At 38.1% G+C, this 21,746-nt stretch overlaps 1 protein-coding gene across 5 annotated transcripts in view; it reads right to left on the reverse strand.

Annotated features, from left to right (window-relative positions):
* lark (RNA-binding protein lark) overlaps positions 1-21,746 on the reverse strand; it is a 104,704-nt gene that overhangs the window by 39,338 nt on the left and 43,620 nt on the right. For all 5 annotated transcript variants that reach the window (XM_067138491.2, XM_067138492.2, XM_067138489.2 and 2 more), the window contains exon 4: positions 1,482-1,624. In XM_067138491.2, coding sequence (XP_066994592.1) covers positions 1,482-1,624 — 143 coding nt within the window. The remainder of the gene's footprint in view (positions 1-1,481; positions 1,625-21,746) is intronic.

Raw genomic sequence — 21,746 nt, forward strand, 5'->3', positions numbered from 1 at the left:
ATCACAAAGTAGTCCAAGACCCATTAATGCTTGCAATCATCTTGATTCACATTTTAAACCTTTCAAATGCCGTGGAGAAAGACTTAGTTCCGAAATGTACCCAACAACGTGAATTTACATTATTCAAATAAAGCACTTGGATAAATTGCTGGCAAACATAACCTCGTGCTAAGGAAGAGAAAAAACAATATTCAAAGAAAAGGGAAAATTATGCTGGCTCCCCTGTGTAAGTGCCTTATTTTTTGGATTACTGTAATGTCTGCATTTTTAAATGCCTTGTACTTGCACGGAAACATCATGGCGTATTGAACCTTCCTATGAAGAGGGGAGAAGTCTTTCGCTTCCGTCTGCATTGAAAAACTGTAGTGACCCCATCTCCTTTATAACCATAAGTCCGTTGATCTCGGCATTAAAAAATGCAGTTTCATCGGCATTGACAATATCCAAATTATTATAATTAATGAACCACCTTTCCAATACATAAAATCCTTATATTTAGGATGAAACCATTTAATCACAAATTGGACATGTTTCACTCAACTTTGTGAGCATCATCAGCAATAGTGCTAATTTTTTAAAAATTGTTTTAATAGACATAAATAATCTTATTGATTATTATTATTATTATTATTTTTAAATTGTTAAATTTATATATTTTATCAATGTATATTAGACATTCTTTTGTGATATACACCAGGATCAGGGCCCTGACCCACCAATGATTTATGTTAACTATTGCTGATGATGCTCACAAAGTTGAGTGAAACATGTCGAATTTGTGATTAAATGGTTTCATCCTAAATATAAGGATTTTATGTATTGGAAAGGTGGTTCATTAATTATAATAATTTGATACTCTGAACTCCAATACGGTTGAAAAATGAGATTTATAACTTGTAAAATTGACAATATTGTTCGGTGGGTACAAACTGATTATAATTATGGCCCACGCTTTTTCGCTGTCGGCATCGGCAGTGTTCGCAAATTCGGCCTGCTACATGATGTGGCGTTCCTTAAAACGCTGAATACGAACGAATTACGATTTCACACACCGAAACAAGTGAAAGTGCGGAAAGCTACCCCTGCATTTCCGGAAGACTTGTTCTATTGTGACGTCAAGAAAATTTGAATTTAATTTACTCTGCAAAGTAAATTTTTAACAATAAAGGCAGTTTTCAATTGAAAGTCTTAATTGTTTTCCATTTGAAAATGAGATATGGGGGCAGTTTTCTTCTATCTGCGGTTTCACAAAGCATAACTGTACACCCAACATCGAAAAGTACGTGAACCAGGAGCGTGCTGCCAATCTGACTCAAATAAAACCTGCACCCCAATTTCGTGCCTCAAAAATATTTTCAAAAAGTATGGATGAATTACGGTATCTAAAAGTAATCCCCTGACAGTTCTTTCTAAACAGAATGTATACCTATTTATTTGCAATTTCAATCACATTAAGATAATGAATATAACAAGAATAATACCTATAACACTGTTCAGGATCACCCATTCCTGGACGCTGACGAACTCTGCTCGTAGAAAGCTGGACTTTCATTGGCTGGCCATCAACCATATAGCCATTTAACTCCTTAATTGCTTGGTTAACGTTGTCCGATGACTCAATATGCTGAAAAAGAAAATATACCAAAATGTTATCAGGTTCTTCCTGCCATCATAAAGTACTTCATGGACAAAGTATCTACAAGCCATCCATATTTCACCATTCATATGCAAGACAAGTTCCAGCCTAAACAGCTCAGAATACCAATTGTTCATTAAACACAACGTAGCTTCACTAAATTTCTATGGTTATGTTTCCTGCTGTGTACTCGTGCAGCCATATTTCATTTAACTACATTTTTAGCGGCCTTTGTCAGCAACTCAATCACATTTTGTGCACGCTTTCATCAGGAGAAAATCTCAGTTTCACTGCATTTACTGACCTTTTACACAAGACTTAATAGCCACAAGCTGGCATTTATTACCGCATTTACTTGCATATTAGACCCCTTCTTCCCCAATTTTACAGCCAAAAAAGTGAAGGGGGGTCCAATGTGCGATAACCTCAAATTTTGTGCAATGAACACGACTTCCAGGATAGAAAAATAAATTGTACAGTCAACATTCTACACTATTCTTGAACAAACCTGTGAATGTATTTGAGGTATACCAGCTATTTTTGTTGGAAAGCAGTATCTCTAAATGTAAAAAGACAAACATGACTTTGAAGACCTACATATAAAGTACAGTCAGTTATAGTTACTCATCACCAAGGAACAGATTTATATGTAAAAACATATCTCTTTAGGAAGCTAAAATTTATTTTTTTAATTATCTTTACGAATCATGACATGTGGAGTTGAAAAATGGAGTATTCATTTTCCATATTTTGGAGTTTAGCATGCATGTACCATATTCGTCATTAAAATCAATATAGTCCATATTTCAGAAAAAGTATTAAATTATATTAACAGTCCTCTCAATAATGGAGAAATAAATTAAAAATCTATATTCGAAAAATTAATATTTTAACTGGTGTGCAGATCATTATCACGCCTGTCCCCCGTCTAGGCTGATAAAAAAAGCTGATAAGCGGTGCGAAGAAAGAGAGAGGCTGAGCGTAGAAGTGGTGGAGATCAGCCGGTCAGTACCGTGACTATCTGAATCACACTTGCACATTACATAACATTGACTGAGTCTGTGCCATAATTTCGTAACTAGGGAAATCTCATTCATCGACAATGCGATAGGTTTCTGGATTAGTTCATAATTTGGGCATTCCCTTTGATTCCTTCATAACTCCATCTAGTTCACTACCATTCATTCACAGTTTGAATTAGCAGCGAGACGGATCATAGTGTTCTTGTACGTTCAGTGTGTGCAGTTGTATAATGATATTCATTGAAGACGTTAACATTGTTACAATATGCCTAAAGTAGCTCAGTCAACCAGTTTAAAATTGAAAAGTTACGTATCAGAATTTGAAGATGGTTTATCAACTGACAGATGATATTTTGTAATTTGTGTTACTGTACAGTGACATCTACTCAAAGGTTCCTTGTGCAACAGCAAGTTTCAACCAGTCAACACCAGGCTAACAAACAACGAGATTCCAAGCAGAGACAGTCGTTTCCGACACAACCAGCAACTTCCAGTGTAACATCCGAGTTCAACACCAATCTCTGCCGTGCTCTCATCTCTGCTGACATACCTCTCTTCAAACTGAATAATCAGTGCTTCAGGGAATTCTTCAAGAAATATACTTAACTATCCATCCCGGATGAGTCAACGTTCAGAAAAACGCACTGTTCAGCCATATATGATCAAACTGTTCGAAAGATAAGGCAAGAGATTAAAGACTGTCCAATTTGGGTTTCCATTGATGGGACAACTGGCAACGTAATCATTGGTTTGTTAAGCGAAACTGATTCTCTTACACTGTGATGTTCTAGAAAAGTGTGATGAAACTGTTCAACGAGGCTATGGGTATCCTCTGGCCACAGGGCATTAAGTATAATAAAGTGTTACTTTTTATTAGCGATGGGGCACCTTATATGATAAAAGCCGGAGAAGCATTGTGTGTTGTATATCCTAAGATGACTCGAACATGTGTAGCGCATGCCTTTTATCGTGTGGCAGAAGTGGTAAGAGGCAGTTACCCCAAAGTAGATTTATTGATTTCCTCAGTGAAAAAAGTTTTTCTCAAAGCCCACAGAAGAAATGTACCCAGAGATTCCATTGCTGTCTACGCCGATTCTAACTAGGTGGGGTACGTGGCTGCAAGCGGTTGAATATTATGTTGAACATATAGACTATTGAGAACGCTCAGCATGCTATGGACTTGGAAGATGCAGCCTCAATTGAAGCCACGAAAAGTTGTCTGTGATACAAGTATGAGAAATGACTATGTTACATTCAGCATAAATGTTCATGCATCACAAAAATACTGAAAAGCTCCAAAACTCACATCACTTACTGAAAGTTGTGAAATTGTGAATAAAACTGTGGAACAAATAAATCGTGGTACAGGTAAAGTTGCAGATGTAGCAAACATGAAGATGGCCACTGTACTTTCAAAGAACCCTGGATATGAAGAAATGACAAAGGTTGCTGCAATGCTGTGTGGAGATTTAAGTGTCAAATTAACAATGGATTTAACCCCCAATAGATATTGTGAAGTTTAATTATGCCCTCATTACCTCTTCCAATGTTGAACACAGTTTCAGTTAATATAAATATGTCAGAGATAATAGTTAGAGATAATAGAAGATTCACTTTCCGGCACTTAACCCTGTGTTACCCATACCTACCATATGGCAACAATTACTTTTACCCTGTACAGAAACGATATTATACTGAGCACCGTGCTATTTTAGCCCGTATTAGCCACTTGGATATCTTTTCTTTGAAATAATTGTGTTTCTGAAGTTGGTAAAACTGTTAGAGCTCCATGTCTTTTGTTTAAGTCTCAACAGCTGCTTCAAACATGGAATGTGAATGGCGGGCTTCGTTTTCAACTGTGAGTGAAACGTTTATTTGAAGCATGTGTCATTAAATAATATTAGATACTTGTCAGTAAAAGACTATAAATTACATTTTTACTATGAATGAAGTCATATCCCTAATGTATTTTAATGTAATTGGTTCCTAAAATAATCATTGCCATATGGCAACTACAGTCATTGGAGGTTAGGTAGTACACATTTGTTTACTTCTAGATTTTCATACCCTTATCTCATATGATTCAAGTTTCTTGCTGAATGTACTGTGTACTGTACTTCATTATTATTTCTTTATTAGTACATGTAGGTCATTCTATTAAAATTAAGGTAACGAGTAATTTTTTTTACGTAGTCACATAACCTAACAAGATATGTTTTCTTGATAGGACCCCAACCTCCCACTGTCACATGAAGATTTGGACTTTATCCTGAATGAGGCAGTAATTCCTGATGGGGAATTATCAGATGTCGATATTGATGACGATGACCCTGAAACAGTCTAACAGAATATTGTTCGCAATAGCGTTACAACTGATGAAATAACAAATTCAGTAGATATGACAGCACTGACTCATAGGCCCAATCTTCCTGCAGTACATAATTCTGCTGTAGTAGACATTTCTGATACCAACGGTTCACCTACACAACTGCAGCGAACATCCAGAGATACAACAACCACATCAATTGACAAAATTAAAGTTTATCCAAAGTGGAGAAAGGTCGATTTTGATTCTCCTGATTGCTCTTGGAAAGGCAGTATTCCTGGACCTCCACTTGAAGACCTTTCTCCTTTAGATTATTTTCGAAGTTTTATTTCCAGTGACATTGCATCTTTTATTGCTGAACAGTCCAATTTATATGCTCATCAAAAGGACGGTGCCACACCTAACATAACATCAGATGAAATTGAACAATTTTTCGGTATACTATTGTACATGGGTGTTGTACCAATGCCACAGTATCGCATGTACTGGTCATATGAATGCTAATTTTCTGCTATCTCTGATGTAATGAACAGAAATAGGTTTGAATTGATTTGTAGATATTTTCACATAGCTGACAATGCAAAATCCAAACCAGCCAATGATCCTGAACATGACAAACTATTTAAAGTAAGGCCTTTGATTAATCATTTTAGAGACAATTTATTGACCATTCCACCAGAAGAAAATCAAGTTATCGATGAACAAATTATTCCTTTCAAGGGAAGGACCCATTTAAAGCAATACATAAGAAATAAACCTCACAAGTGGGGGTATAAGGTTTTTACAAGGGCAAGTTCGAGTGGCATCATGCACGATTTTGAGATATATGTAGGTTCAGGTACCTGTGAGGATTTTGGACTGGGTTTTTCGGGTAATATAGTGATGCAGCTGGTTGAAAATGTACCCAAGGGACAAAATTTCAAATTGTTTATTGACAATTGGTTCAATTCAGTCCCATTGTTAGTAACTCTGAAGCAGGCAGGAATATTTGGCTTAGGTACAATCAGATCAGATCGAACAATGAAGTGTCCACTAAATGATGAGAAAGTTTTGAAAGCCGCAGGGCGTGGTGAATATGACTTCAGGGTCGATAGATCTAATAACATTGTGATTGTTAAATGGTATGACAACAAATGTGTTCAGCTAGCATCAGCATTCTCTGGTCCAGAACCTATCTGTCATTGTAAACGCTGGTCACAGAAAGACAAAAAATCTATCACTGTCAAATGCCCTGCAATTGTCAAAACTTATAACACTTTTATGGGCGGGGTGGATTTAGCCAATATGCTTACGGAGCTTTATCGCATCTACCTAAGATCAAGGAAAGGTTATATGCGCATTGTATATTGGGTGCTGAATTCCGCAGTTGTGAATGGATGGCTACTGTACAGAAGGCACCGTTCACAGAAAAACATCACATCAGATGAACTTTCACTGTTGAAATTTCAGACTGTGATTGCGAATTCACTCACAACTGCAGGAAAGTCACAAATGAGGAAAAGAGGTCGACCGAGCTCAGAGTTGAAGCCTACTGTGAAAAGAGGGCCAAAAGTAGCCATGCCGGTTTCTGATGTGAGGTTTGATGGGTTGTGCCACTGGCCAGTTTATATTCCGAAAAAACAGAAGTGTAGGAACTGTAAAGTGGGTTTCACCAGGGTGATGTGTAAGAAGTGCAAGGTTGGCTTATGCTTGAATGGGATAAATGACTGCTTCTTGCCATTTCACAATCATTAGATAAAATTCAGAAGAACTAGGCCCACATCATATTTAGTATTCAACTGTAACTGTAATTTTAATTTTTTCACTGTTTTACTATATTAATTGATGTGTTTATTGTCATGTATTCGACTGTAATTTTAGTTTCAACTTTTTCAATGTTTTACTATATTAATTGATGTGTTTGTTGTGATGTATACCAATTGTGCAATAACAATATGAAATTTAGTGAGTGCCTATTATTTTGACACCATGCCCCAAAGTTGCCATATGGCTATAATAATTACTTCAATAATTACAATGGGAATTTCTTTAAAAGTGGTCATAATATCTTACTTGAAAGCCAAATAACACAGTAAGAACAGTGAAATATTTTTTTTGTTAAGAAAAATAATTCAGGATGGAAAGGGTTAAAAGAACATTTTGTAATCCATTGTTTTGGTAACACGGAATAAAAGATTGTGTGTTCTTCAAATATATTAAAATGAGAAGTGCAACATTATCTTTTATGTAGATCTTTCCTTAGCTTCTTTGAACTTTGATATTAAATAGAAATTAATGTTTTATATGTGAAGTTTTAAGTCCATATATAATTCCATATTTCAATGAAAATAACTAAATATATACGTACATATTTCAATAATTATTGGTACATATAAATCTGTTCCATGCTCATCATGTTATATCCATTCATAGTAGTATTTCTTGCAAGAGAAGATAAAGAGATTGACAACCAGACCAAGCTGTTATACGATACCCGAGATAACAGTAGTCAGCGAAATACCGAGATTGCCAAGTGGAATCCAAGCTATATTCAAGAAGAGAAGAGAAAATAGAAATTATCACGGAAAAATGAGCAGATTGTTAAAACCTGATCATCTTGGAAATAAAATATAGATTGGCAGCAATACCAAGATTCCCACGATACAATTCAGAGCAGTTTTATACAGAATAGCAAAGTCAGAAAAGCAATATATATTATCTACTTCGTAAGGATATCAATAAGAATTCTCTTATTTCAACCCTATAATTTTTTTTTTTTAACATGTGCTCAAGCAAGATCATAATGAATTCCAGATAAATGTGCAGTGAGCAGCCCTAGATGTGTTCGACACCGCAGAATCGGTCAACCTGATGTAGAATGTGAAGGCAGCGGGTCGTTGGTTTTCCGAGTGGCCGAGAGATTAACAGACCAGGGATGGATGGCAGCTGAGTCACCCCAAACTGGAGAATGATTGAGCTAAGTTCCCATAAATTACAATTCTTATTCAAAATTAGTAAAAAATGTTTGTAGCCTACAACAGAGTATGTAGTTGTAGTATGGATATATTCAATGAAAAGTAAATTTTAAATTAAGCTCTCGCGTATAAACCTCAGCCAGTCTATACATAAGAATGGAGCAGTTTTCAATTCTATAAAATGAATACAATGCTGTAGTTAGGCATGTCAGCTTGATCTTTATAATACTGAATAGGTAAAGTTTACTACACCAGAGAAAGCAATTTTTGAGAACTAACATATAAAGCAACCTATTGTTTGTTGTGGAAAGCATATGTAGGGTTAAGTAGGGATATCCAGGCAGATGTGTGTTTTCATTATCACTGAAAAGCAAGAAGCAATGTTATGGTAAACTCTGAAGTCAGATGTCGTCTCAATGAAATAATATATGACCCAGTGTAGTTTAAATAGCTATATTTATGTATGCCTCATTGAGGGAGCTGTGTTTATGAAAAGAGGTTGAGACATTTAAGAAGAAATTAATATATGCAGAGAGGATTACAACTAAATTTATAAGCTGCGGGTTGTACTAAACCACTCGCGTATGTCTAATATGTAAAAATATTAAGGAAAAGGGTTGAAATAATTTAATGTTGTGCGTAAGTCTTAGTGATGCCGTTCATTGCATTTAACGAGCTGTATACAAGCAACGGAGTATTATACTACATTAATATTGAAGCTCATGATTTAAAAATAAAAGCTGTAATCGAATAAGAATTGATAGACTTAGATACAAGTCTTACAGAAACTTTTCACTTTAAGAGATGATATGATTGAAATATCCCAGTAAATTAAGATCAGGCTAGTAGATGCAAGATTTTGCTCTTAAAGGAAGAAGTGGAACTTAGCAAGTCATTTCAAAGGTAGTCATGAGGAACGGTTATGATATAAAGACAAGTTAGGGGTCTAGTAGACCCAATCAAATTATGAAATTGATAGTCATGTTGAGAACAGATTTGTTTTGAGTGATCTACATATCAGTGGATGTGTTGGAAAGGAAGAAAGGCTAATCATTACAGACCAGATATTGTAGGTTTGTTAGCTGATCTCAAAGCAGGGGGATGAAATGAAATGACATGTAGCTTTGAATGCCAGGAGTGGCCGGGGACAAGTTCGGCCCGCCAGATGCAGGTCTTTTGATTTGACATCCGTAGGTGACTTGCGCGTCGTGATGAGGATGAAATTATGAAGACTACACATACACCCAGCCCGAGCCAGCAAAATTAACCAATTAAGGTTAAAATTCCCGACCCTGCCAGGAATCGAACCCGGGACCCCTGTGACCAAAGGTCAGCACGCTAACCATTTAGCTATGGAGTCAGACAAGCAGGGAGATGGTCATCATACTTAGAAGATAAAACAATATATTGTAAATAATATTTCCCATGAGATTTGTTTGAACATGAAGTATTATGAAATGATTTGTCATAGTAATTTTCTCTTTCCAAGATATTCTAAAAGATATGAGCTGCTTCAACTTATCCTGCAAGGGAAAATAGAAGGAAAAAGATCTCCTGGGTGAGAAGAATTTCCTGGCTCGACAACCTTAAAACCTGGTTCAACAAAACCATCTGCAGAACTGTTCCGAATTTCAATGGATAAAGCCAGAATATCCATGTTGATCGTCAACGTCCGAGGCGGACAGGCATGCTAAGAAGATGATATTCTAGTTATTTAATAAACCATTTAGTTAAAATTTACCTTGTGACGAGGTTATCTATTGATCTATATTCCAGGTTAAGGATAGAGATTTCAATGAATTGCATTTTTTTAAATCTTTCGCATTGTATTGTACATGGGTGGAGACATCCACCTGAGATATTGATAGGTCACAGTTATGGAGCACCATACTCTTTCTTTGACCCCACGTTAAGCCAATATTGGCCAACATGTACCCTGAGATCATCCGAGCAGTCAGAGTTTTCTTTTACTCTCCTATTGGACGCGGTAGATGGGTAGAACGTCATTCCTTTCATCTCATTAATTCCTCTGATAAGGTTGACGTCAGGAAGGAATATGGTCGTAAGAACTCGCTACAAAGATTCGTCTCGCTTCATACTCAACCCCGTAGAGAAAAGGGATCATATTATGCAATATTGATATAACTTAACGGCCAGTCATTTGTGTCTGTCAGTTCAGCAGAAGGCATATCACACAGTAAGCATGAGTAAACCTGATCACTGCACCATCAACATCCCTGCTACCAGCGTGTCGTCATCTTAACTACCCTCGTCAGCCATACACCGAAATCTAGAGCATTTGATGTCCTGTCGTTTTGAACCTTTTAAAAATCTGTGTGAAGCTATTCCCAAACGGTTTCTGGAGATGGTCTCTCTCTGATATTTCCAGTTAGCGTATGCGTAGCATAAGTCACTCCTTCCGAATAAAATTGTGCTGTAGAAAGCGTGCCAAACCACCAGCAGATAACTAGCGGTTATGTGTTTTTATTTCCGAATAGTGACTGGAAGCATTCTTTTGATAACTGCAGCTGTTGAAAGCTAGACCCATGTGTATTATTTCCGAATAGTGACTTGAAGCATTCTTTTGATAACTGCGGCTGTTGAAAGCTAGACCCTTATTTTTAAGTATATTCGTGCTTATTGTCTACATTTATCAGATCATAATTTACCTGAACAGCTGTAAATGAGAAGAGAGACCGCATTGCATATCTGCCAACTTTTAGAAACCAAAAATAGGAACATATACAGTAGAAGTCCATTATAGTGAGAAATCGTAACGTCGAAAAACTCTCTATAGCGGATTGTCGTTATATCCAATTTTGTATAAAAGTCTGAAAACCGCCCAGACATATAAAAATCGGTATGAAACGGCAATCATTTTGTTCAAAACTTGCGTTTCCGCAGATGATATCCACACTACGGCTTACTTGTTTATCTTTCAAAATCTGATACTACGTGAAAGTGTATGTTTAATGACATTCTTAAAAAATATAGTACCGTATTTCTCCGAATCCAAGATGAACCCCACTTTTTCCTTCAAAAAAAAAATTGAAATCAGGCTCAAAAAGTACTTTGTAAAATCATATGAATGCCTTTGTTGTACAGTAGGCCTTCGCATGTTTACACTATATTTAGACGCCGAACATTAACTTTCATCATGCCGTTTTTTTTTTTTTTTTTTTTTTGCGGCTGCACAATTATTCTCTATCTCCTTGGGTTTAAGGGCCATACACTTAAAATAGCCATCATAATACCGAAGATAACCCGTTGAAAATTTGCCGGCTTTACCTATTCCATGCGTCTCTACATTACGACGATCCATCAGGAAATTATTCTTGCTGTCTATAAACTGTTACTTTTACTCAGCGTCAGATATAACCGGCTACCGCTACACGCATGTCTCGCTTGCCGGATTCGGCCAAATTCATCGGCTAGCGATGTGTAGGCGTAATCTCTGACGTTGAAAGCCATTCCGCCTTGCGTTTTTCGTGCATATACCTCACTATTTCATCTTCGACTTCTTTAAAGTGTCCTTGTTGCGGACCACTGAATGCATTTTTTGTACAGTACGCATTTTTTTAGCACTTTGTCTTCACGCTAACGCCAAATATTGGCTTTAGTTAGACCTATGCCGTATTTTCTTGCGGCTGCACAATTATTCTACATTTCCGAGTGTTTAATAACCATTAACTTAAAATTGGCATCATAACATCGACTAGAGCCCGTTGAAAATTTGCCGACAAAACCTATTCCAAGTATCTTTACAATAAGACTATCCATCGCGAAAATATTCCTGCTGTCTACAACTCGCGTTATAACTCTGCCACTGAGTAGCCATGTCCTTTCTAAGAATTCAAAGGCTCGCATGTTTTGATGTCATTCTGCAGATTTGAGAAACGTTTCTGTAGAGGCTAATAGAACGCCATACTCTCATTCACTATTTCCTGAGATCCAGTGACGTTACACACAGCCACTGTACAACGGGTTGTCGCTGCTAGCGATGTAGGCTATAGCAAAGAGGCGGTCGTTTATTGTCAGAGAGTTTTGTGTGCGTGTGAAAAGTAGCGTGGTTACCGCGGTAGTTGCCAGTGGTATCCATCAACTTACTGTTAGGCCGCGAATGCAAGACAACCCTTGAGTTTTCGCACGAGATTCTGAGAAAAAAAGTCTTGGATATGGAGAAATACGGTATCAGTCCAGAGGGTTCTGTGTCAAATATTTCAGTTCTCTTCTTCAAACGGCGTCACCTAACCTAACCGTATATGTAACATGAAAACATATTTCAAAAATAACCTCGCGAAAAATTTACATTTAAATAGCCTTTCCGAAATTTAACTAGACGCGAGAAGATATGAAATATCCTCTGAAGTCAGTGATGTACTCTGAAATATCTTGAGGTGTATCACATCCTTAATTTTCATATATAATAAATTTTTTTTTTGCTAGTTGTTTTACGTCGCACCGACACAGATAGGTCTTATGGCGACGGGACAGGAAAGGGCTAGGAGTGGGAAGGAAGCGGCCGTGGCCTTAATTAAGGTACAACCCCAGCATTTGCCTGGTGTGAAAATGGGAAACCACGGAAAACCATTTACAGGGCTGCCGACAGTGGGGTTCGAACCACATTAAAATTAAGATATTGTTTAATTCAGTATTTTTAACGAGTTAACTACTGCTAACAGCCACGTTATTTATGCATTTATTACGAAACAATTTATCCTCTTTCATTTCGAATTTCCTTCGGAGAAGAGCAGTCGACGGGTATTACTAATCAACTCCAACATCGCCTTTTGAATGTCGACGAGAGAGCTCGCAAACGCACAAAGTGAGAAAACAATACCGTACAGTACCGAAGAAGATCGATCGTATTTTGTTGCAAAAGTTTCCGTTTTCTTATTCAAACAGCGTACCCTATCCTCATTTAACCGTACTATACGTGTGATGAAAACACACTTCAAGCGCCAGTAGAGAAATGACAACCTTCTCGCTATACATTTTCATATTAGCCTTTCCGAAATTTTACCACACGCGAGAAAATATAAATTAACCTCCGAAATCAAAATTAAGCACTCTGCCATATCTCGAGGTGTATCCCATTCTTACTTGATTGCAGTATCTAGCCTCAAAATTAAGAGCGGTCGTTTAGTCCGCCTTAATTTTTAACGAGTTAACAACCGTTTATTTACGCATTTATAACGAAAATATGCTTCCCTTTCATTTCGAATTTTCTTTACGGAACAGCAGTCGACGGGTATTACTAATCGACTCCAACATCGCCTAAGAAAGTCGACGAGAGAACTCTCAGTACACATAGGGAGGAAACGATGCCGAAGGTAATCAATCGCATGCAATTTCATCGCTGGGATGCATAAATATCGGTAACGGAAAAAACCGCGCGCGCTTAATCGCTCGTAATTAGGGATGCGTCAGTGATAGGGCTCTCGCTGTAACCAAAGGACGATACGCAGTTTAATATAGGAATTTTTAAGGGACCGAAAAAAATCGTCGCTATATCGGAGTTCTCGTTATATGCCGTACTCGCTATAGAGGACTTCTACTGTATTCCACCACAGTCTATATGGAAAAAAAGGTCAGGATAAAAGGCATACTTATCTACAGTTACAATGCGAATTGACCATTAAAAACCCTTAACTAAGAAAACAAAAATGGTTACAAGAAAATGTACCTAATCACTCCCATTTATGGCTAGGGCTCGGATTCGAGCATATTAGCATATTTTTTTCCTGAATAGTACACACTGAAAGAAGCCTTTCGGTAGTATTTTCATCTCTCTGGGACCAACAGAATTTAAATTTATCGAGCATATAAATGCACAAAACCGCGGTTTTCAGAACAGAAGCATATAAATGCGTATTCTTGTGGTTTTCGTCTGGTTTGTTTTTCTTCGAATCCCCCCCCCCCCCCCCGAATTCGGGCCCTGACCATCCTTAAGGTTCTAAAACAGAAATAATTATTGAAAAGCCCATTTGGTGCGAATAATAGAACCGCAGGTTTTTAACCTTTAGTGAGGTCATTCATACGCCCTAATTGGCCTCTGCCGGATTAGAGTGCGACTCTTCAGATAAGCTCTGGAAGCCCCAAGCATTCTTTCACTTTGAAATGTGAAGTATTTTAGTGGTGTGCCTATTTTGGGAACCAGTATTGTTTAGGTGGCTTTTCCCATGGAGTGGTGGAAGATCCGACCCAGTCAAGTGAAGTTTCTGCATTCTACTCTCAGTTCTCAGTGCGTAATCGTATCCGTACGTACCTATCGAGTTCTTGTGATTTCCAAGTACGGGATGCCTAAAGTTAAGGAATCTCCAAGTGTTTTACTCCGACGCTGTGCAAAGGAAGGCACTGACTCGTTTTCTACTGACGGGAGAATTCTTTTTCTGCAAAATGTGCGAAAAAGAGGTAAGTTCTTATTGACATTTTCACATCTACGTTCTTGAAGATATCACTGGTCAAACGGTTGAAATTTCAAGTAAGCCGTATGTGCAGCTCTCTTCAAGGACTTTGCAGGAAGAGAGTTGCCTCACGAGTCGACCCTACGTAAAAATTACGTTTCTTCAGAGAATAAAAAGGCATGAATTTGCGCACGATTGCCATATTCCGCATTCTCGTTTAAACAATTTAGAAGTAATTTTAACATGGATCTGGCTCTGTCGTAATGAAGGTAATCTCTCGATAATACCTTCATTCCATGAAGAATATTCATTCAGGTACTTTCTTCACCAGGTTCTACACGCAATCAGGGACAACATTGGGAGCCACCCAATTTGGTTATCTATAGACGAGACCACAGACAGTAGTGGAAGATACATGGCCAACGTTGTTGTTGGAAAACTCAGTCCAGTGAACCGGGGAAGGGCCACCTAATTCTGTGCAGGGAGCCAGATGCGACAAAGCATGGTACCATTGTGCAAACAGCGCAAGCAGCTCTGCGTAAGTATATTTTTGTTAATTTATTTGAGCGTTTTGCCAAAGAAGAATAAGTACAGTCTGGCTATAATTTCAATGCATTCTACGTATGCTCAGTGAAGACTGATAGTTAAATATCTCTTACAGTCGTACGACATGTCAGAATGCCATTAACTGAACAGTTCACCCTTCATTTTATGCATTCCTGTTTCAGGCTTGCTGTGGCCAACTTTTTCAGATGAGGTAAACCAAGTACTTGCATTGGTAACTGACGCTGCTCCCTACATGATTGAGGATGGGAAGAGCTTCAAGCTTCTCTACCCGGAGATGTTACTTGTCTTGCCCAATCAATGCACAGAGTTGCTGAGGAGCTGCGCGAAAAATCGCCCAGCGTGAACAGCGTCATTTCCTCAGTGAAGGCCACATACACCATCTCGAGAGAGTACAGATAAGGTTTATGAAGTGGATTAGTTTCGTATTCCTCGGCATGCAACTCTCTTCAAGCAGGTATGAAGAATTTGTAAACCTTCTTGGAATGAATACACAACGCGCCGAAAGTGTGCGAACGCAATGTTAGCGATTAAATGCTTGAAGAGTGGACTGTCCGGATATACTGGGGTCGATCCCACTTCATGTTCCAAGCAGACGAACAAGGCAGAAATGTACATTCCACCTACCCAAATGTAGGACAGTAGCGCATGAAAATTCTTGGCTCATGCAAGCCCTTAGGACAGTATATCAGCTGGAAGGGTCACTCAACATTTTCTACCACCCTTCCACTGCAATTTTTATTAACACATACCCCTGGAATGTTTTGTTTCGTGTCTCAGAAAGTCATTAAAAGTAGGGGCATAAAATCAATATTACTATTAGTTAGGTATGTTGGCGAGTAAAACAATCCTGATAACATTTTAAACTTCTCTCCAAAAATTATTTATAATGGCCTGAGTTAAGAGATATTAAACAATCACGTTTTTAATGATCTCGCCCGCTATATTAATAGCAATAACCATGAATATTTCTCAACTAAAGTAAACTATTTTCACCATCCCGAAGTGGTGCAGCTCTTTTTAGACATACCCCCAATCAAGGGGAGTTACAGTGCTATTAAAACAACATGCGTGTTCTGACAGTTCCCAGCATGGTAGTTCCTATAGCAGCCAGCACATGATTCCCATTTAAGCTAATCCCAGCTAGATAAGCTCTCACCCATTTCCTACCCTCTCTGTCTTCAAGCTCTGTGAGGAGGCCGGTCAAGTTCCATGCTGGCAATCTGTACACCCTAGCCTATGTGGCCGGGCTATATTACAGTGTTTGCTTTAAGCGATATCATTATCTGTATAGTGAGTTGTTGAAATAAACTAAATATTTATGGCGCCGCAGTGGAACCTCAGTATCAGTTCATGGGAAAAAACGTTTTCCCAGAATATGCATTCAAATTACGTGGTCCCGCGAGCATCGTAATTAAATCATGTTGAAAAAATCCTGCATTATCCGTTCCTCGAAGAAACAATTTACCGGATCAAACGTCCAGACTCATTAACGCTAAATCCTCTATCAATCCTTTTCTAATAAACTGTACCTCACAAAAGGACGGCTATGGCATACGTCTGGATCTTGGTGTTAAAGCCCTGTCATTGCGATAATTAGAGCAAATACTGTACGGCACTGGAAAAGCGATCGCGGTGAACTTGGATAAGGGACCATCTTAGCATCGCATTCGGGTAGTATTGTTTCGAGAATCTCGGAAATCATAAAGCAGAGAGTGGCTACAAAAATTGTAAGGAGACACGGCGCATTTCGAAAGCTCTGCTTGAAGACTGAACGAGATTCGTCAAATGTTCGCACTTGTAAAACGTCCACATTATATCCAGGGTACTTTTTTTCGATCGTACTGCCCGAATACATTTTCGGCACTTGCCTCAAGGCACTGTCGAGTAACTAGGCTTTCAGGCAGGAATTGAAACTGCTCATTCTTAACACAAATTTAGTATTTTAATATTATCGTACACAATTATGTTAGCGAGACCAGAACAATGTTCATTTCCAACTCTTACCAACATATGCAGCGAGCGTGCTTTCCAGATGACCTCCAGGTCACGATTAACCATAATTCCTGAAGTTTAGATATTTTTTTCTCTTTCCAATTTGATTGGATTATAGCAAATGCAAGTGACTGGCAGAATTGAATATAATGCATTCGAGAATTTTGAGACAGATAATGTCCAATAACGGACCATTTATATTGGTATTATAATTATTTTGAGACATTCGAAACCATGTTTTCAGAGTTAACATTACCTTTAAAAGTCGATGTAGGCCTAATTTACGCAGTACAAGATTACCAGAAACTGACTACGAAGAGTTTACTGCAGACCAAATTACAATGAAATTAAGAAAAGAAGGGATTTCGCCAACATGTTGGGCGCTTTTGTATCTAATGCATTTTATTTTATTAGATGAGAGAATTAAAAACTACTTGTGGTCGATTGTTGTTTGGCTTGGCGTTATTAGATTTTTCGTAGAATTTGGCTAATCAAAGTTGCTGAACTGAAAGGATTTTTCACGGGAAACCGATGATTCACCTGTAAAATTTTATATAAAGTATCAAGATTTTGAACTTGCGTAGCAGTAATTAATGCGGTTTCGCGGTCTAACATGCCTGCCTCTCATCCTGAGGGCCCTGGTTCAATTTCGACCAGGTCAGAAAATTTTATCTGGATATAATGACTGGTTCCAGGTCCACTCAGCCTACAAGATTACCTTTAATTGAGGAGCTATCTAATAGTCCGATGGCGACCCCAATCTAGAGCCAGGAATATCGGCCGAGAGGATTCGTCACCCTGACCATGCGGTCACCTCGTAAACTGCAGGCCTTCGGGCTGAGCAGCGGTCGCTTGGCAGGCAAAGCCCCATTGGGGCTGTCGTTTGGTTTGGTTTAAGAGTTTTTGTAACATTATACATATTTAATTTTTGTGATGTTTAGCCAAATTGTTGATGGTTTTCATTCATTCCCGGATTTTCCGTTTTCCCGTGTTGTACGTTTTATTTTCAGGCCCCCTTGAAAAACGGAGAATCGAGGTTCCACTGCAATGTGTTCGTGTTAATAGGTGCTAATAATACGTATATCGTTATCAAGACTGGCAGTTTACTGCAGTGTCAATTTTACATAGTATATCATTCATAAAATGAAATTTGTGATTTTTCTTCTTGAAAATTGGTCATGCAATTTTCCCAGTTCTAGCAATAAGTCAGCAAAATTGGAAAATGCCATGAAAAGTTAGGAGTTAAATTGAAAAAAGGTGTTACCAGAACCTTTTGAAATTATAATATTTATTATTTTTGATTTCTTAAAATAATAATTATATACTTTGCTTCCTTCTCATTAAGGCAGAAGGGCTTCGAATTTTGGAATTTTGGACAAAGAATGTGAGATTTAGAAATTTAGAATAACATCTGTGGTTGGAATACCTAAGGTTTTGTTTTTGCTTCAGATTTCAATAAAAAGAGGCCCCATAACTAAGGCGCTTGAAATGACAAGGTGAAAGATGAATGTTTACCTATTACAACTCGCATTTAAGTTACAGCCGGCATCTTAAAAGGTGCCGATGCCTATGGCAGGGTCCAGGCGAATTCCCTTCTGTACGTATACAAAAATCTTTATATTTCTCCCAACCGCACAGCAAATTTGAACCCAGAATCTTGAGCCGACCCGGCAAAGTGCCATTCTGCTGCTGAAATGTACCTAAAAATTTCCAGAGATAGACTGATAAAAGCCTACGAGGGAGGGGAACTACGATATTTGAGTTGATAAAATTACTGCTGAACCACCTGGGAATAATAGCAGCAATGTTTAATGTCATTCTAACACTTTCATGATCTCCATACATGGATATTATTTTCCGCAGCACCAAGCGCAGAGAGAGGCTTTCATTTTAGTTGTAACTCCTAAGGGATCGCATGGCAACATAGCGCTCCCTCTGCTTTCCTCGGCGCCGCATGCTGCGAGCTGTCAAAACACCAACGTTGTTTTAACACGACTACATGTACCATTTTTACTCATTCGTATACTGCTGGCAGTACAGTACCGGGAATCGAACTCAAGACTCCCACAAACAGCAGCTAATTGTACTAACCATAATGCTGGCAGACATTCTTAACGGCAAAACACAGACATATAGCATGATTGATGCATGCTTGCAACGCGCGGGTTGGACGCGAAACTATTCACCCTTGTGCAATGTTAGAGCTGCAGTAGGCCCATGCTATAGAAGCGGACATTTCTTAATTACGAAACGCAGATGTACCGCATGACTGATGCGTTTTCATAGCATGGGTCGTACGGACAAAACTATTCACAAATTTGTGCGATGTCAGAGCTGGACTAAGACTTGTACCTGCTTCAAAGAGGTAGTTTTTGTTCTCTGATGAATTATGTTGGCAGGTCTTGTATGCGAGATTTATTTTCTTCATTTTCTTGGTCTCTAAAAGCCAAGGAAGGGTCGATATGCGAGGGGGACTAATACAAGATTCTTCCTGCATTCCCAAACTCCTGTCGAGTGTAAACGGAAAGGGGAAGGAGATATGGTAATCAAGGTTTGTGTGTAAAGACCAATTTCGAATTGTATATTCTTGCTTCAAAGCGTATCATATACCGTAGTTAACATTTGAATAATATTTGCTTTCGTCCCACTAACACTTTTACGGTTTTCGGAGATTTCGACGTGCCGGAATTTTGTCCCACAGGAGTTATTTTACGTGCCAGTAAATCTACAGACACGAGACTGACTTATTCGAGCACCTCCTAATACCACTGGACTGAGCCAGGATCAAACCTGCCAAGTTGGGGTCAGAAAGCCAGCGCCTCAACCGCCTGAGCTACTCAGCCCAGCGCTATTTGAAGGTGGTTTATGCATGACAAAATATTGATTTTATACAGATTTTTTCTTCTTTGTAATGTACCCTACTTTTCATTCCTAAATGTGTTTTCTCATTGTGAACTTCAGAAGAAAACTGGCAGAGCATTTAAATAACCACAAATTATTTTGGTTCATTCTTATCACTCAGTGATACAGTAGTGATACTGTTATGTAAAGGACTTGAAAACATATCACAAGAACTTGGTTTACAGTGATTCTCTTCGGAGGATCACTAGTAAGTCATTTACAGACTGAAAAATAACTAATAACATTATTGGGAACTGACTGAACAGTTTTTGATAACCAACACATTACTCTTGCTAACCAAAACATTTTCACAGTCTTTTCCAAAATTTATCTTAACCTTCCAACAGTTATTTAACTAGCAGTTTTTGTTCAGCTGGTCATATTTAGAAAGCAGAATTTAGAGAGATTTACACAATTACTTCAATTCCAAACTGAAATGTTAGCATTGACAGTATGTGTGATATTGCTTTACTCCTTGGCCTTTAACACCTGGTCCTGGTTTCTTTTTGTAGGTAGTACAAAAATACAGTCTAAAGGCAGCTACGTTCAATTTTCCTGTTGAAAGACACTGCACAGTCCTTGGTGTTGCTGTTCTTGGTTGGAGTTAATTAAATACGATTTGGATCTGGGATTTAAAACTTCATGCCACCCACTACCATAGACATCCACCGTATTTTCTCGCTTAACATTTTTTGATGAAAAATACAGGTGAAAACTTTGGAAGCATAAATTATTCGAGGAATTTAGATATTTACAATTCATTTACATTTAAAAGATACATCAAATATAATATACACACAATTGGTTCAACTCATTTGCAGTTAATAGTCATTTGGCATAAAATTCCAGTGTGAGATTATTTCTGAAAAGTCAAATAGGGTACATCGGGCAAGTTGGACACGTGGTTTTGAAGCAGACATTGGAAACTATATACCCGTTACGAGCTGACAATACGACCTGAAGTGAAAAACACGTACAATTCATATAAATACAAGACATACCAACAAAAAAAGAGAACTGTCCAACAAGAGAAGGGTCGGGCATGGAAGGCGGGACCCTGCTATATTTTCGCAAACTGTTCGTATCCAATCTTGTACGAGTGAAGTGTCCATCCACCCTTTTCATTGGATACGAACGTGGATCCCTCACGGACGTTTTACTTCAGGCATGGATTTTCGTTTTAGAACAATGTAAGGCGCAAGCTTTCTGCCATCACACGTTACAGCAAGCACTGGAGTACATCATTCTTTTTCACTTACAGTGGTGCATATGGTAACAGTTTATATGACGCAGTATCGGTATTACTCAAATACTTGCTCATTATGGACTTATTTATGAGATCACAAAAAATGCATGTCCCATACCAGTACCCGAAACACTCTTAAAATATGTTTGTACCAGAGTGGAATAGAGCATCACTAGTATCCTCTGCGGCAATTCTCTCACTGAACTAGTGCAGTGGAATTTCCTACCAGCTGATAACAGCACGTTGCCTGGTATCGCAAAAGGAAGGCTGTTACCAGAGTACCTAATCTCTCTATTTCGAAACTTATTCAGAGCTGCGCGAGTCAAGTATGTTAACATTTCTTTTTCATTTTGGATCCAAAAATACTGGGATGTGTAAATTATGCAAGGGCATTAATTATGCGAGAAAATACGGTATTTTGCCAGAATTATAAACACCTACTCTTTTTTCAACACTTTCAGAGATTTCTGAGCTGTCAAGCCACTCTCCTTCTCAACCTCATTGATGATATCTGAATCACTGGGGGGGAAAAAAGAGGCCACACTTGTCTTGACATCACTGGTGGAAAACATGCCGTTTACAGTATACACAAATTAGTACTTACAATTTATATCATTTATATTATTTCTTTTTGAAAGTCAAACCAATATACATCAAAAGTTCCTCTACTCCATGGACATTAAATGTAAAAGCGT

This window comes from Anabrus simplex, chromosome 1 (genome assembly GCF_040414725.1).
Source record: "Anabrus simplex isolate iqAnaSimp1 chromosome 1, ASM4041472v1, whole genome shotgun sequence".
NCBI lineage: Eukaryota > Metazoa > Arthropoda > Insecta > Orthoptera > Tettigoniidae > Anabrus > Anabrus simplex.